Below are 15,582 nucleotides of genomic sequence, written 5' to 3'. Positions count from 1 at the left end.
ATAACAACTTTTGCCTTCCCGTGCCTTCCCGACCTCTAGAAGATTCACAGCCACTTTTACTCAGGCCAGAAAGGGAGCACTTCTTTTCCTGAGTGACTCAACAGAAGCCCTATGACCCCTGCAAATACAGTGCTTCATAAGCACCAGGGACTGCCATGACTGGTAACAGGGACATTGCCATGATTGGTGCCACCCTTCGTTTGCATGAGGAGACTGCATTGACATAACCGGTGCATATACCCCGGCCACATCCCTTTCTTAGCTGTAGAAGCAAGCCTCTAAGCCCATTTTGGGAGCAACTCAGAGATGCCTTCCTGTGTTGCTCTCTGATGTGACCATATTGGGTCCAAATAAAGATTTCTCTCAACATGTCTTTTGGGTCTACTTTTGATCTTTATCAGTAGTAGAATGGCTGAGCTGGTAGCAGATAGAAAAGAAGTGACAGCAGAAGAAAGAATAAAGTTGGAGGGGCCAGAGGACCAAACCAGCAAAAAGTGGTGTTTGAGCTGACAAACGTCTCCTATGACAGTGGAGCAGCCTTGGAAAGACTGAGACTAATCAGACTCAGGGTGAGAGTTTATTTGGCTAAAAAGGAGTGGGAAGCCAAGTGCTGGTGGCTTATGCCTGTAACTACTCAGGAGACTGAGATCTGAGGATCATGGTTCGAAGCTAGCCTGGGCAGAAAAGTCCCTATGAGACACTTATGTCCAATAAACTACTCAAAAAAGCTGGAAGTGCTGCTGTGGCCCAAGTAATAGAGTGCTAGCTTTGAACACGAAGAGGCTCAGGGACAGCACATGGGCACTGAGTTCAAGCCCCAAGACTGTAAAAAAAAAGGGGGGGTGAGGGTAGTGGGCCTTAATTTCAGAAGTACTATAGGCAGGGTTATGGGGGTATAGTAACTAGAAAGTTTCCATTAAATGTTTTGATTGGGTTTTGACAGTATATAGGTGCACTAGCCCAGAAGACTTGGGACAATAGGCACACACAAAAAAATGCTGTAAGCCAAATAACACATGACATGTCAAGTAAAATGGGTTCCTCAGTTGTGGAGCAAAAGGGGGATAGCCCAGGTAGCGGTTATTTTCTCTACTAGTAGACTGGTCACCGTGTCAACAGAGATGCTTCCACCAAGTAGAAGAACCTACAAATTAATTTTTTTTCCAGTCCTGAGGCTTGAACTCAGGGCCTGAGCACTGTACCTGGCTTCTTTTTTTGCTCAAGGCTAGCACTCTACCCCTTGAGCCATAGCACCACTTCCAGCTTTTTCTATATATGTGGTGCTGAGGAATCGAACCCAGGACTTCACGTATATGAGGCGAGCCCTTTACCACTAGGCCATATTCCCAGCCCCTACAAGTAACTTTTGTATTTTTGTGAAGGAGGAACATAGATCAAGTCCATCTATAAAACCTCAAATGAACAATCATTAATGAGATCAAAATGGCACACTGGCTTTTCAAAATTGAATTTAGTGAGGAATTCCACTTAAAGTATATGTTTTACTTGACTCTATCACGAATAGCCTTCATATTAGTTCAGCTCTGCTTTTATCCTACCGATCAGAGTCCTTGATGACCCTAACTCTGTGTACACAGTGAAATTCCAGAAAGTATCTTGGGTCATCCCAGTTATTCCTGGCTGATGAATCTACAAGGCTGCCTCGAATGGCAGGAAAGAGAAAACAAGACAAAAGAGGAGCTTGGCAAGTGACATATTAGGTAGTTAAGCAAGGAAGGGGTGTACGTAATGTGGGGCTCTTTGTTCTCCAGACATGCTACTCTAAAACCAGGTGACAACATCAAAGCCAAGGGTTAAAGTTCCAGATCTACTCTTTTAGATTTTAAAAAAATATATGATGCCTTCAAACATGTGTACCATAGGCTGAAGTCTCAGAAAATTGATTGCAAGATGTATGGGTGAAATAGGAGTCATTTTCTTTTTTTCTGTGGCTATTATTCGAAAGAAAAAGAAGGGTTGGAAATATAGCCTAGTGCTAGAGTGCTTGCCTCATATACATAAAGCCATGGGTTTGATTCCTCAGCACCACGTATATAGAAAAGGCCAGAAGTGACGCTGTGGCTCAAGTGGCAGAGTGCTAGCCTTGAGCAAAAAGAAGCCAGGGACAGTGCTCAAGCCCTGAGTTCAAGCCCCAGGACTAGCAAAAAAAAACCAGAACAACAACAACAACAAAAAGCACCAAAACCCCAAAATTACAATTGTGCTGAGATTGTGTTATCTTGATAATCCAAGTGTATGTGGAAGAAAATCTGAAGCTGTTTCCATTAATCTACCTGAGCCATAGCATGAGCCTTGGCCTCACCACCAAGCAAGATTCTACTAGCCAACAAGAGGTGCATGCTAACCCTGCACAAGGGGGCTCAATGTTGTGCCCTGTGTCTGGGTAGGAGATGATCTGGGGCTCTTCCTTCCCACGGGCCTCTAGGCGCTTAGAGGCCTCATTTGCATAGAACTCGCTCTTCCAGCTATGGTCATCCTGACCTACAAGGAACAGGAAGGTGGTGTCAGACCTCTCCACAGGAATGAAGCTCTTCTGGTCAGGTCCTTCCAAAGGACTATTCAGGGTATCCAGAGTATCCGCAATGCCATCTTCAGCTTTTTTTTTTTTTTTTTTTTTTTTTTTTGCCAGTCCTGGGGCTTGGACTCAGGGCCTGAGCACTGTCCCTGACTTCTTTTTGCTCAAGGCTAGCACTCTGCCCCTTGAGCCACAGCGCAACTTCTGGCTTGTTCTATATATGTGGTGCTGGAGAATCGAACCTAGGTCTTCATGTATACAAGGCAAGCACTCTTGCCACTAGGCCATATTCCCAGCCCATCTGCAGCTATCTTGAGTCGATTTCGGTTGAAGCCCAGAGGGGGCAAAGTCTCATCTTTGTAGCACAGGGTTCCCCCAGCATTGGCCACAGAGCCGTTGATGACGATGGTGGCTGTGATGCCCTTCAGGAAAGCAGCCATGGAGAGGCAGATTTGCCCCCCTTTGGAAGTCCCAAGCAACCCAATTCCTAGGTCTTTGACCTGAGACCAGGAGAGAAGAAAATGCACAATGAGTTCACAAATGAGGTTCTGGGGTGGTGCTCACACTTGGACATCAGGTAGACCTGAGCTTGACTCTGACTCCATCATTATCCTTGCTTTAGAAACCTCGTCTATGGGCTTACCCATATACAGCTCATTGCTAAGGCTCACCTCGGCCACAGAGACCACGCAAAGCCCAGGGAGGAGCCCAGGGAAGGCACTGAGCATCGAGTTGCCAAAAAGATACATTAAGGCTGGGCATTGATGGCTCATGCCTGTACTCCTAGCTACTCAGGAGGCTGAGATCTGAGAATCACGGTTCAAAGCCAGCTTACACAGGAAAGTCAGTGAGACTCTTACTTCCAGCTAACCACCAGAAAACTTGAAGTGGTGCTATGGCTCAAAGTGGTAGAACACTAGCCTTGAGCAAAAAGATCTCAGGGATAGCAACCAAGCTCTGAGTTCAAGGCCCACTACAAACAAGAAAAGCAACAGAGATACACTCAGACAAGTCCAACATTTTTTGCTCTTTAATCTCTGGTGCCTTCTCCTTCAAGGACCCAGTACTCACGGAAGTTCATGAAAATCTGTGAACAGGGAGCCGAACCTGAGAAAGCTCTCATCTATGTGTAAGATCCCAGTATGTACATAAAAGAACTGGGAAACACAAGGCCTACATTTCTAGAAAAAAAATCTTCCTGAATTTAATAATTTTTTTCAAAGAATATTTGGAAGAGGTGGCTCACTCCTGTAATCCTAGCTACTCAGGAGATCTAAGATATGAGGATCATGGTTCAAAGCCAGCCTGGGCATGAAAGCCTATGAATCTCTTATCTCCAATTAACAACCAAAAAGCTGGAAGTGGAGCTGTGGCTCAAGTATAAAGCTCAGGGACAGCACTCAGGTCCTGAGTTCAAGCTCAGTACAGACACACACACACACACACACACACACACACACACACACATGCATATACATATATACATGTATGCATATATACACATGTATATATAATACACTATCTACACACACATATATTTGAAGTATTTGAATAGTTTTATAGGAAACATAGTATAAAATCATTAATTGAAAGCCAGGTGCTGATGACTCATGATTGTACTCCTAGCTACTTAGGAGGCTAAGATGTAAGGATGATGGCTCAAAGCCATCTTGGAAAGGAAAGTCTGTGAGATTCTTATCTCCAATTAGCCACCAGAAATCCAGAAGTTGTGCTGTGGCTTAAAGTGGTAGAGTGGTAGCCTTAAACAAAAGAGCTCAGGAACAGCACCCAGGCCTGAGATCAAGCCCCATGACTGACAAAAAGAAAAACAAAGAAAATCATGTCTAAAGAATGAAGTAAACCTACTTTGGGAACTTGTAAATCATTTTACATTTTCTCCTGTGTTCATTTTGTTTCAAACATGTAAGTGGGGGCAGACACGGTAAGGTCTAGAAAAATACAATTTCTAGAAATATCTCCCAGATATCTAATAAAATACTACTACTACTAATGTCTACAGGTGACATATCATTCTTTGCTAAATGAGGTTCCTACCATCCCCTTTCACTCCCAATCTTCTTCATCAGTGCTTTATTTGTTAATTAACAACAAATGACAAGATTTCTTGTGTCCCCAGCCCTCCCTCCCCTGTCCCCACTGTATACTAAGCTCAGATGGCCATGTCCTCCTCGCTCTATCCACTGTATACCTACATGCTCTAGAATTTTCCGCAGGAATGAACACACCTTTATTTGTAAATCTCAGGTCCTAGCTCAAGAGTATCACAGTGTGATCTATTTAACTCCCATAACAAACTGGAAATTAAACACAAGATCTCAACCTAAAAGCATTGATGGTGCTTAAGGGGACTATCTGCCACAGTTTTCCTTAACTCTCTCAGTTTTCCCACCAAAAGCCTGTATCAGAGGAAACTCCCTGTCCTGGGCTAAGCAGAACGTTTGTTCACTCTATCTGGGATTCAGAATCCTTGCTGCCTGACCACTCTGTGCCTTCTGAGATTATCTAAGTTCAGAAATTTACTTTTTTTGTGTGCAGAAGAGACTAAATACTTGATTTGTGTCCCAGAGTCTTAGGCAAAAAAATATTGTAAATCTATCCTTGGCCTTAAATTGAAATCTTGATGTACTTTAAATTGATACTAATATAAGCTGAGATTTCTTGGCTTGCTTTCTTTAAGTTCCAGTCTTCTGCATGGAGATGTCTAGATGTCTAGTCCCAACACCACTTGTTGAGGTGTGGGGATAAATGGGAGAATGATGGAAGAAATCTCACTGATCAAGATGCATTATACATATTAGCATTGGATTATACAGACTGGTTTGAAAAAATATATATCCAATGTACATATTGGATAGAAACCCACTTGTGTGACTATATAAACATAACTGAAAAGTAATTTAAGAAGGAGAAACAGAAAGGAAGGAAGGAGGAAAGAAAGGAGGGAAGGGGGGAGAAGGAAGGAACAAAAGGAGAAAAGAAAGAAAAAAGATTTAACCCTGCCTAGAAATTTATTTAAAACTGTGCTATCTAAATTAAAAGACTAAAAGAGCAGCCACCTGAGAAATACTCCATGTGGAGAAGGTTCGTGCCCTTGGGGAGGTCATCATAGTTGTAATAAGCCAGTGCCATCACAGCAAACCCTTTTGATGAGGGGGCGCACGTTTTATATTTCATATTTCCTAAGGCAGGATGAAGTAACCCAGTGCCAGGCTGCTGTATGGGCCTTCAGATGACCGCCCCTAACAGCCCCTCCAATTAAGGGAATAAGTTTCTGAGACATTCCATTCCCAGGCCTGCTTAAGGATGGAGGAAATGTTTTAGTGTCAGTTGGTCTCGATAAGCAGAGTGATGGTAGAGTTGACCCGGTGAATGTTGTTCTGCACCAGGCTGCTGGCCCAGCAAATGTTGTGCAGTACCGGGCTGCACCTGCAACTGAAGGATAAGCCCTGTTTCATTAGTGTTATCTATACGCTCCTTTGGAAATGTCATTTTTAAGTTGTGCCCACTTATCAATATCTTGCTTTGAAGATGTTATTCCTAAGTTTTTGTTATTATCTTACTCTAAAAATGTAACCCATTAGCCCCATTCACTGCCTAGATTTATTATCTTACTTTGAAGGTGTTATTTTTTAACTGTCAAGATATAGATTTTTCCTATGCTATTATCGCATACCTTACTAAGCCAGCTGCAGCCACCTGCCTGTGGTCTTTGCCTATATAAGCCATTTGAGGACTGTTCAAGGTCATGGTGTCAGCAAAGTCTGCACTGGGACCCTGGCTAGTCAGCTTTTACTTTTGTGCTTGCAATAAAGCTTAAATTTTCCCGACTTTGTTCGTGTGCTGGACTTACTGTGCTCCGACCCTGGTACATCTTAGGGTGGGGGCTAGTTCCCCTAGCCCCTCCCCACTTCACCCTTCCCAGCCAGCAAACTTGCTCGGTACTCCAGAAGGCCTCCTCCAACTCCAAACAGGTCTGTGATCCCAGGGAAGCGTCCAGATCTGGGGGGTGAGGGGGTGGGGGTGAATAGGGGGATGGATTTTGAATTTGAGGCTTTCATTTGTAGGGACAGATTTGGGAGTGTCAAACATCTAAATCCCTTTTTTCGTGTTTTGAAGGAATGCTTTATGAAGTGCTCTTTTAGAGGAATTCAGGGATGTAGCTTTCATTAACAGGCCAAATGGAAGGAATTGCCATCTCCCAAGACATAGACTCACACATGCTAGCGACACAGAGAGGGGGGTGGGGGAAGCAGCATTTGTATATAGTGCACAGGAGCCCAAGTAACCAGCATGAGGGAAGTCCAGTGGTTACATGTGTCTTCTGTTGACCTTGTTCCTAGATTAGGTTCCTTTGGATAGTTCATTTCCTGAACCTCATTCTTCAGACTTCGGGTCAATTGTATTGCAAAACCAATGGTTTTGGAAACGATCCTTTCCTATGTAAGTATCACAGAGTCTAATTTTGAATCAATCCTAGCTCCTCAGGAATCTGAGATCTGAGAATCATGGTTCGAAGCCAGCCTGGGGAAGGAAGATCTGTAAGACTCATCTCCAATTATCACAGAAAAAAACAGAGAATGGAGTTGTGACTCAAGCGGCAGAACACTAGCCTTGAGCCAAAAGGAGGTCAGGGCCAAGACCCAGGTCTGAAGTTCAAGCCCCAGGATTGACAGGAAGGAAAGAAGGGAGGGAGCGAGGGAGGGAGGGAGGGAGGGAGAGAGGGAGAGAGGGAGAGATAAAGAAATCTGCCTGCCTTGAATGAATATCTACCAGCCAAGCAGCAAACTAACTGCCCACATGCAAGCACCTGCTGAAAATACTCCACAAACACACTACAAAGCCTTCAGACACGCCCCACCCCCAACCCAAGATCCCAGAGTAACTAGAGCTGCTACTCCTCACCTACCCACAATTTTTTTTTTTTTTTTTTTTTGGCCAGTCCTGGGTCTTGGACTCAGGGCCTGAGCACTGTCCCTAGCTTCTTTTTGCTCAAGGCTAGCACTCTACCACTTGAGCCACAGCACCACTTCTGGCCGTTTTCTGTATATGTGGTGCTGGGGAATTGAGGCAAGCACTCTTGCCACTAGGCCATATCCCCAGCCCCTACCCACAATTTTTATCTGGGGTAAAGCAAAAGGATATAAGCTGCCAGGTTGGGAACATAACCATCCTTTAAACTCTAGGTGCTCATCTAGGATTGTGGGTACAAGTTACATCCCTAGAGTAATTTATGTAGTGCATACTTTTCAATGTTCACTAAAGAACTGCATTTCCAAAGTTGCTTTGCTGCCTGACCTTCTCACAGAACTGTGAGCTGTTCTGTGCAAGTTTTTTTTTTTTAAATTTATCTATTTAAGTTTGTTTTTTTAAAGCTTCCTGAAAAAAGGAAGTATGAGAAGGAATCCAGAAGACTTTTTTGGAGGGGGGGGGGTTTGGGGTTTGAACACAGAGCCTTGTGATTATAGGGCAAGCACGCGACAGCTTGAGCCATGTCTCTAGTGCTCAAGATGATTTTGAAGTCTATTCCTAGGCAAACTACAGAGCTGGGACTCTCTCACATATTTCGCTGACATTCTTTATGTCTTCTCTTTTAAACTTGAAAGTCATATCTGTGGCAGGTTTTCTAGGAGTTGGACGCCTTTATTGGCTTCTAGAACTTTAATATTCTGGATTTGGGTCATTTGTCTTTGTATGTATTGTAGACATTTTTACTTAGCTCATCTTGTTATTTTATTCATTTAAAAAAATATTTTAATCTTTATAGTTTTTGCTTTTATAGCTTTTATGTAGAACTCTTAGAGATTCTGTGAGCATTAAAAAAATGCACTTTTGGGGCCTGGGAATGTGGCTTAGCAGTAGTGTGGTTGCCTCGTATACATGAAGCCCTTGGTTTGATTCCTCAGCACCACATAAACAGAAAAAGTTGGAAGTGGCACTGTGGCTCAAGTGGTAGAGTGCTAGCTTTGAGCAAAAAGAAGCCAGGGACAGTGCTCAGGCCCTGAGTCCAAGGCCCAGGACTGGCAAAAAAAAAAAATTGCTATAAAACTTGTCATTACCCTTGGACTAGTGAGGCGTTCACCACAGCACTGGATTTATGATGAAAGACAGTCAACAATGTCAAGACCTTACAATAGAGAATTGGCTTAATGAATGGTAGTGACCCCAGCCACTCCCAAACTATGCAATATAAATCACTGGGTGGAAAAATAATCATATTTTAAAATATAGTAATATCAAAATGTTCTTTACACGACATTAAAGTGAAAGGGATTAAAACACTCAAAATATACTGAGAAATCTTATTTTCTAAAATGCTTGTGTGCATGTGTGTATGTGTATGTGCGCGCATGCATGCCCATCTGTTGGCAGACATTTAAAGTCTTTATTTAAAAAAAATTTTTTTTTTTGCCAGTCCTGGGCCTTGGACTCAGGGCCTGAGCACTGTCCCTGGCTTCTTCTTGCTCAAGGCTAGCACTCTGCCACTTGAGCCACAGCGCCACTTCTGGCCGTTTTCTGTATATGTGGTGCTGGGGAATCGAACCCCAGGGCCTCATGTATACAAGGCAAGCACTCTTGCCACTAGTCCATATCCCCAAGCCCCCTAAAGTCTTTATTTTAAATACAAAATGCAAACTAGGTTTAAGAAAAATTTAAGTTTTTCAGTGAACCATTTATATCAGTTTCCTCAGGCTGGTTCCAAAATGTGATTCTCCAGATCTCAGCCTCTTGAGTAGCTAGGATTACAAGTTTGCCCCCTAAAGTCTTCTTTTGCAATTCCTTTCCTTCTTGAATTCAGTGTTCTGAGTGGTTAAGACTAATTGAAGCCAGGCACTGGTGGCTCCCACTTGTAATCCTAGCTACTCAGCAGGCTGAGATCTCAGGATTGCAGTTCAAAGCCAACTCGGGCAGAAAAGTCCCCATGAGACTTATCTCCAGTTAACCACCAGAAAACTGGCAGTGGAACCGGGGGTCAAAGCGGTAGTAAAGTGCGAGCTTTGAGCAAAGAGCTGAGGGACAGCACCTAGGCCCTCAGTTTAAGCCCAACCAACAAAAAACAAACAAAAAGATTAATAACTAAAAATGTAGCAAGAAAAACATATTAAGGACACTGCTTTCTAGATGATGGGATTTTAGGGTGCTTTGTACTGAAACATTTTCTCTGTTGCCCAAATTTAGTATAAGATTTTTTTAAAAATCACTTTAAAACCAAGAAGTCCTATCAGTCTTTTAAAATATATATCAAATGCCACCATTTCTGAAAGGTGCCAGGGACAAGATGTGCCCTTTAAAGTCACAGCCTCAGTGATTTACCTCTTCTAGTTAGGCCTCATCTTCTAATTTTTCACTACGTCCCAGTAATGCCATGAAATTATGAGCTCATCCACGAATTATCTGTTGATTGGGTCACAGTCCTCATAACCAACTCACTTTCTGAAAGCCTGTCTGTTGACAACCTAGTGTCTTTAATAAGCCTTTGAGGGCAGATACTTAATCTGAACAAGCACAGCTACTATGTGGTTTTTGAGTTTGAAGGAAGAAATTACTGTTTCAAAAAGAACAATAAGGAATTCATTGGCATATGATGACTAGCAATTAAAGTCTTTTGTTGTTGTTGTTGTTTTTGTCAGTCATGGGGCTTGAACTCAGGGCTTCGGCGCTGTCCCCAATACTGCCCTCCCCTCCCATCACACACCCAAACACACCGAGTATAGATGTACTTAGTACAGAGACAATATAGTTTTTAAATAATTTCGGTCCAAATTTGGCTAAACTGTAATGCTGAGCCCACATAAATGATGAATTTGTTTATTAATCAGTGTAGTAGAAAATAATAGTGACATAGGAAGCATTATTAATGTGATACTCATCTTTCTTTTCTGAGCAAAAGCCTTTTCTGTTGCATGTTGCATGTTAGGCCATACTAAAAGACATACAGTTTCCATCCCTTGGTGTTTTTTGTTTGTTTGTTTTTGTTTTTGTTGTTGTTTTGTTAGTAATGGGGCTTGAACTCAGGGCCTGGTCACTGGCCTTGAACTTTTATGCTCAAGGCTAGCATTCTACCATTTTGAGCCATACTTCCACTTCTAGTTATTTGAATGATTAATTGGAGATTAGAGTCTTAGAAGAGACTTTCCTCCCCAGGCTGCCTTAGAACCTGGATCCTCAGATCTTAGCCTCCTGAATAGGTAGGATTACAGGTGTGAGCCACCAGCACTTGGCTGACTCCCTCCTGTTTTATAATCACTCCCCTTCCCCACTGCCAAAGCTTATTGTTATTATAAAGACAGATATCCACAGGCACACTGTTTGAGGCAACTGTTTATACAAAAGATCAGCAGTAAGTCAAATGCAAATTACAATTTTGCTGGGCTCAGGTCCTTCGTGCCACACAAGTGTTTGCGGAAAAAAATCTGGAGTTGTTTCCATGCATCCACTTGGGCTATGGCATGAGCCCGGGTTTCCCCTCCAAAGGTGACTAGGCATTTCCACAACTGGTGCATGGCAACCTTGCTCAAAGGGAAGTAAGGGGGCTCAATGTTGTGCCCTGTGTCTGGGTAGGAGATGATCTGGGGCTTTTCCTTCCCATGGGCCTCTAGGCGCTTAGAGGCCTCATTTGCATAGAACTCGCTCTTCCAGCTTTGGTCATCCTGACCTACAAGGAACAGGAAGGTGGTGTCAGACCTCTCCACAGGAATGAAGCTCTTCTGGTCAGGTCCTTCCAAAGGACTATTCAGGGTATCCAGAGTATTCGCAATGCCATCTTCAGCTATCTTGAGTCGATTTCGGTTGAAGCCCAGAGGGGGCAAAGTCTCATCTTTGTAGCACAGGGTTCCCCCAGCATTGGCCACAGAGCCATTGATGATGACGGCGGCCGTGATGCCCTTCAGGAAAGCAGCCATGGAGAGGCAGATTTGCCCCCCTTTGGAAGTCCCAAGCAACCCAATTCCTGGGCCTTTGACCTGAGATCAGGAGAGAAGAAAATGTACAATGAGTTCACAAATGAGGTTCTGGGCTGAAGAGTGCTCACATTTGGACAACAGGTGGACCTGAGCTTGACTCTGACTCCATCATTATCCTAGCTTTAGAAACCTCATCTACGGGCTTACCCATATACAGCTCATTGCTAAGGCTCACCTCGGCCACAGAGACCACGCAAGGCCCAGGGAGGAGCCCAGGGAAGGCACTGAGCATCGAGTTGCCAAAAAGATACACTCGGGCATGTCCAAAAAGATTGCTCTTTAATCTCTGGGGCCTACATCTTTCAAAGGTTCCGAATAAACCTTCATCTATAAATCCCAGGTCTCATCGTAAAGATGTCACAAATGTGATCTCCTGAACTCTTATAAGAAACCTTAGACTGAGACCATCCTTCATAAATTGCATGGAGGGTCTCAGTCTTCCCACCAAGGACCTATATCAGAGGAAGCTCTCTGTCCTGGGCAGCCCAGGATGCTTGGCCACCTGATTTGGGATACAGAGATCTGTCTGTTCAACCACTCTGTGCCCTAGGAGGTCATTCCCGCTTAGAAATTTACATTTCTCAGTCAGTGTGAAAGAGACTACACGGTTTTGTCACTTGGGCAGCTGAATTGAACATTTCACCTTGGCTAGGGAATTAGAACTGTGCTATCTAGATGAAAAAACTAAAAGAGCAGCTACCTGAGGGTGCCTGAGCAGGTAGTTCATGGCTTCTACAAAGTACTCCAGGTGGAGAAGCTTCATGTCCTTGGGGAGATCATCATAGTTGTAATAAGCCAGCGCCATCACAGCAAACCCCTTCCCAGCCAGCAGACTTGCTCGATACTCCAGAAGGCCTCCTCCAACTCCAAACAGGTCTATGATCCCAGGGAAGGGTCCAGGACCTTGGAAAGAAACAAAACCCAGATCTAGTCCTCAAATGGCCTCTTTCCTTATTTGCAGGGGAGGGGAGGTTGTGAAATACCATTCTGTCCTGGTTGAAAGAATGTCTATACTTGTTTTATTAGAAGGGTCTAAGTTTCTACTTTGTAATGGATGTCAGCACCCATATAGAGGAATCTGCCCCCACCCCCAGGGATCTAAAGTCATTCCTAATAGTGACACAGAGGGAGAAAAGTGGTTTACTGTTGTCTTGTCTGAGCAGTGTTCTGTGCTGTCTGGTGGAGCCAGCAATGCTGTGATCTGGCTGGGGTCCTAGATCAGTGTCCTTTGGATCCTCAGCAATTTGAATCTGACTCCCCAGGCTTCTGGTCAATTGTGTTCTTTTACTAAGGGTCTAATAAAAGATTCCTTTCTATTGGGTGCTAGTGGTTCACACGTGTAATCATAGCTACTTAGGAGGCTGAAAACTGAATATCGAAGTTTGAAGGAAACCAGGGCAGGAAAGTCTGTGAGACTCTTATCTCCAATTAAGGACCCATAGCTGATAGTAGAACTGTGGCTCAGAAGGTAGATTGCTAGCATTGCACACAAAAAACTCAGGAACAGTGTCCAAGCCCTGAGTTTGGGCCCTAGAACTGGTATCGTGTGTGTGTGTGTGTGTGTGTGTGTGTTCCTTTTTATTTAAATATACAAGATCTTGACTGTGTGTAATGCTTACAATTCAAAATCCAATTGATTGAGTTCTCAAATATTGTGATGTAAGAAGCCATCATTGATCTTAGAACATCTTCAAAAGAACCTGTAATTTTCAAGCAATGTCTGCATACTATACCATGACTTACGATTTTCTTTTTTTATACTTTATTTATTAATTAAACAAAAATTTTTGACAAGGTGTTGTGCACAGGGGTACAGTTACATAGTAGAGCAGTGTGTACATTTCCTGTGATATCTTACACCCTGTGTTTCTTTCCCTTCCCTAGGTCAGGTAGACATATATATATATAATACACAGTGTACCAAGAACATATACAGTAGCCATGTGGCCTACGCCAAAGAAAATTCGCCTAGGGCTTTAAATGTAATGTTGACATTAGACAATATGTCAACAATAGTCTTATATGAACGTACATACATAGTTTTTGAGCTATTGTGATCCACTGAGAGGTCTATTTTTGACCTTTATATGTTGAGTAGTTATTTGGAATTGGATATATAATGTAGGGTCACTGACCTACACCTGTGGGAAATACCATTTGACAAGAAGTTTTTGGTTTTGCAGACCTGGTCTCTACTATCTCCCCTTCCCCCTCCTTAACAGTCATATATCAAGGAAATCATGCCCCTTTGTTTTCTGTGTTCTAGGCTTGTCTCACTCAACATTATTTGTTCAAGTTCTGACCATTTCCCTGCGAATACCAATATTTCACCATTTCTAATCGCTATGTAATATTCCATTGTGTATAGGTACTATATTTTTTGGATCCATTAATCTGTGGAGGGGCATCTGGGTTGTTTCCATATTTTGGCTATTGTGAATTGTGCAGCTATAAACATGGAAGTGCAGATGTCTTTTTGATATCTTGGGACCTGTTGTTCAGGATAGATGCCTAGGAGTGGTATGGCGGGGTCATAGGGTAGGTCTATGTTGAGCTTTTTGAGAAACCTCCATACTGTTCTCCAATATGATGTTGTATATGGCTTTTATTGTTTTGAGGAATGTTCCATCTATTCCTGTTCTCTCCAGAGCTTTTAATAAGAATGGATGTTGTATTTTGTCAAAGGCTTTTTGGGCATCGACTGATATAACAATGTGATTCTTGATTTTAGTTCTGTTGATGTGATGGATTACATTGATTGATTTACGGATGTTGAACCATCCTTATGACTGTGGGATGAAGCCTACTTGGTCATGGTGTGTAATTTTCTTGATCAGTTTCTGGAACCTGTTAGCTAATATTTTATTGAGGAGCTTTGCGTCTGTGTTCATTAGTGATATTGGTCTGTAGTTCTCTTTTTTTGTTGAGTCTTTGCCTGGTTTGGGGATGAGTATAATATTAGCTTCATAGAATGAGTTTGGGATTTCTCCCTCTGTTTCTATTTCACAGAAGAGTTTGAGGAGTATTGGTATTAGCTCCTCACTAAAGGTTTTGTAGAATTCGTTGGTGAATCCGTCTGGGCCTGGGGTTTTCTTTGTTGGGAGGTTCTTAATTACCCCCCGTATCTCGCTGTACGTTATTGGTTTATTTAGTTGATTTATTTCTTCTTGGTTCAGTTTGGGAAGTTTATACTTCTCTAAGAATTGATGCATTTCTGTAAAATTATTGTTTTTTGCTGAGTAGAGGTTTTGGAAATAGCTCCTTATGATTGTTTGACTATCGTGTGTACTTGTTGTAATTTTTCCAGTGGAGTCCCTGATTTTACATATATGAGTCTCTTCTCTTCTTTTTTTTGTAAGTCTTGCGAGGAGTCTGTCAATTTTATTTATTTTCTCAAAGAACCAGCTTTTAGTCTTATTTATTTGTTGAATGGTCTTTCTATTTTCAATCAGATTTATCTCTTCTTTAATCTTTGTGATCTCTCTCCTCCTAGTCATTTTAGATTTGATCATTTCTTGTTTCTCCAGTTGTTTTAGTTTCATCGTGAGGTTATTCACCTGCTCTGTTTCCATTCTTTTAATGTGAGTGCTGAGGGCGATGATCTTGCCCCTCAGTACTGCCTTAGCTGTATCCCATAGGTTTGTGATGTATTTTCATTGTCATTGTGGCTTATGAATTCGTTAATTTCATTTTTAATTTGGTCTGTGGCCCAAGTGTTGGATAACAGTGTGGGGTTTAGCCTCCAAGAACGTGTATAGCCTCTGTGGCAACCGTTGTTATTAAGGGTTACCTTTATTCCACTGTTGTCAGATATAATACATGGGATGACGTCAATACTTTTGTATTTGCTGAGGTTCTTTGTGTGGGCTATGACATGGTCTGTTTTGGAGTATGATCCATGGGCTGCTGAGAAGAAGGTGTATTGGGTCTCTGTAGGGTGGAAGATTCTGTATAGATCTGTCAGATCCATTTGGGATATGGTGTTACTTAGGTCCTCAGCTCCCTTGCTAATCCTCTGGGTGTTGGATCTGTCTCTTGGAGAGAGTGGTGTATTAAAGTCACCCA

At 42.7% G+C, this 15,582-nt stretch overlaps 1 protein-coding gene and 1 long non-coding RNA gene across 3 annotated transcripts in view; one reads left to right on the top strand and one right to left on the bottom strand.

Moving 5' to 3' along the window:
• On the top strand, positions 1-15,519 carry LOC125363413. Its single transcript, XR_007213228.1, has 4 exons — positions 1-569; positions 880-884; positions 12,643-12,655; positions 15,509-15,519. It is a non-coding gene; the product is annotated as an uncharacterized LOC125363413 (long non-coding RNA).
• LOC125363408 (peroxisomal succinyl-coenzyme A thioesterase-like) overlaps positions 10,865-15,582 on the bottom strand; it is a 57,330-nt gene continuing 52,612 nt past the window's right edge. For both annotated transcript variants that reach the window (XM_048362604.1, XM_048362599.1), the window contains exons 4-5: positions 12,218-12,420; positions 10,865-11,517 (exon numbers count right to left, since the gene is read on the bottom strand). In XM_048362604.1, the coding sequence (XP_048218561.1) occupies positions 10,912-11,517; positions 12,218-12,420 (809 nt within the window). In that variant the 3' untranslated portion in view covers positions 10,865-10,911. The remainder of the gene's footprint in view (positions 11,518-12,217; positions 12,421-15,582) is intronic.

This window comes from Perognathus longimembris, chromosome 14 (genome assembly GCF_023159225.1).
Source record: "Perognathus longimembris pacificus isolate PPM17 chromosome 14, ASM2315922v1, whole genome shotgun sequence".
In the NCBI taxonomy this organism is placed as follows: Eukaryota; Metazoa; Chordata; class Mammalia; order Rodentia; family Heteromyidae; genus Perognathus; species Perognathus longimembris.
The sequence above is the reverse complement of the archived record's forward strand: the minus strand, read 5'-3'. Positions and strand labels throughout refer to the sequence as shown.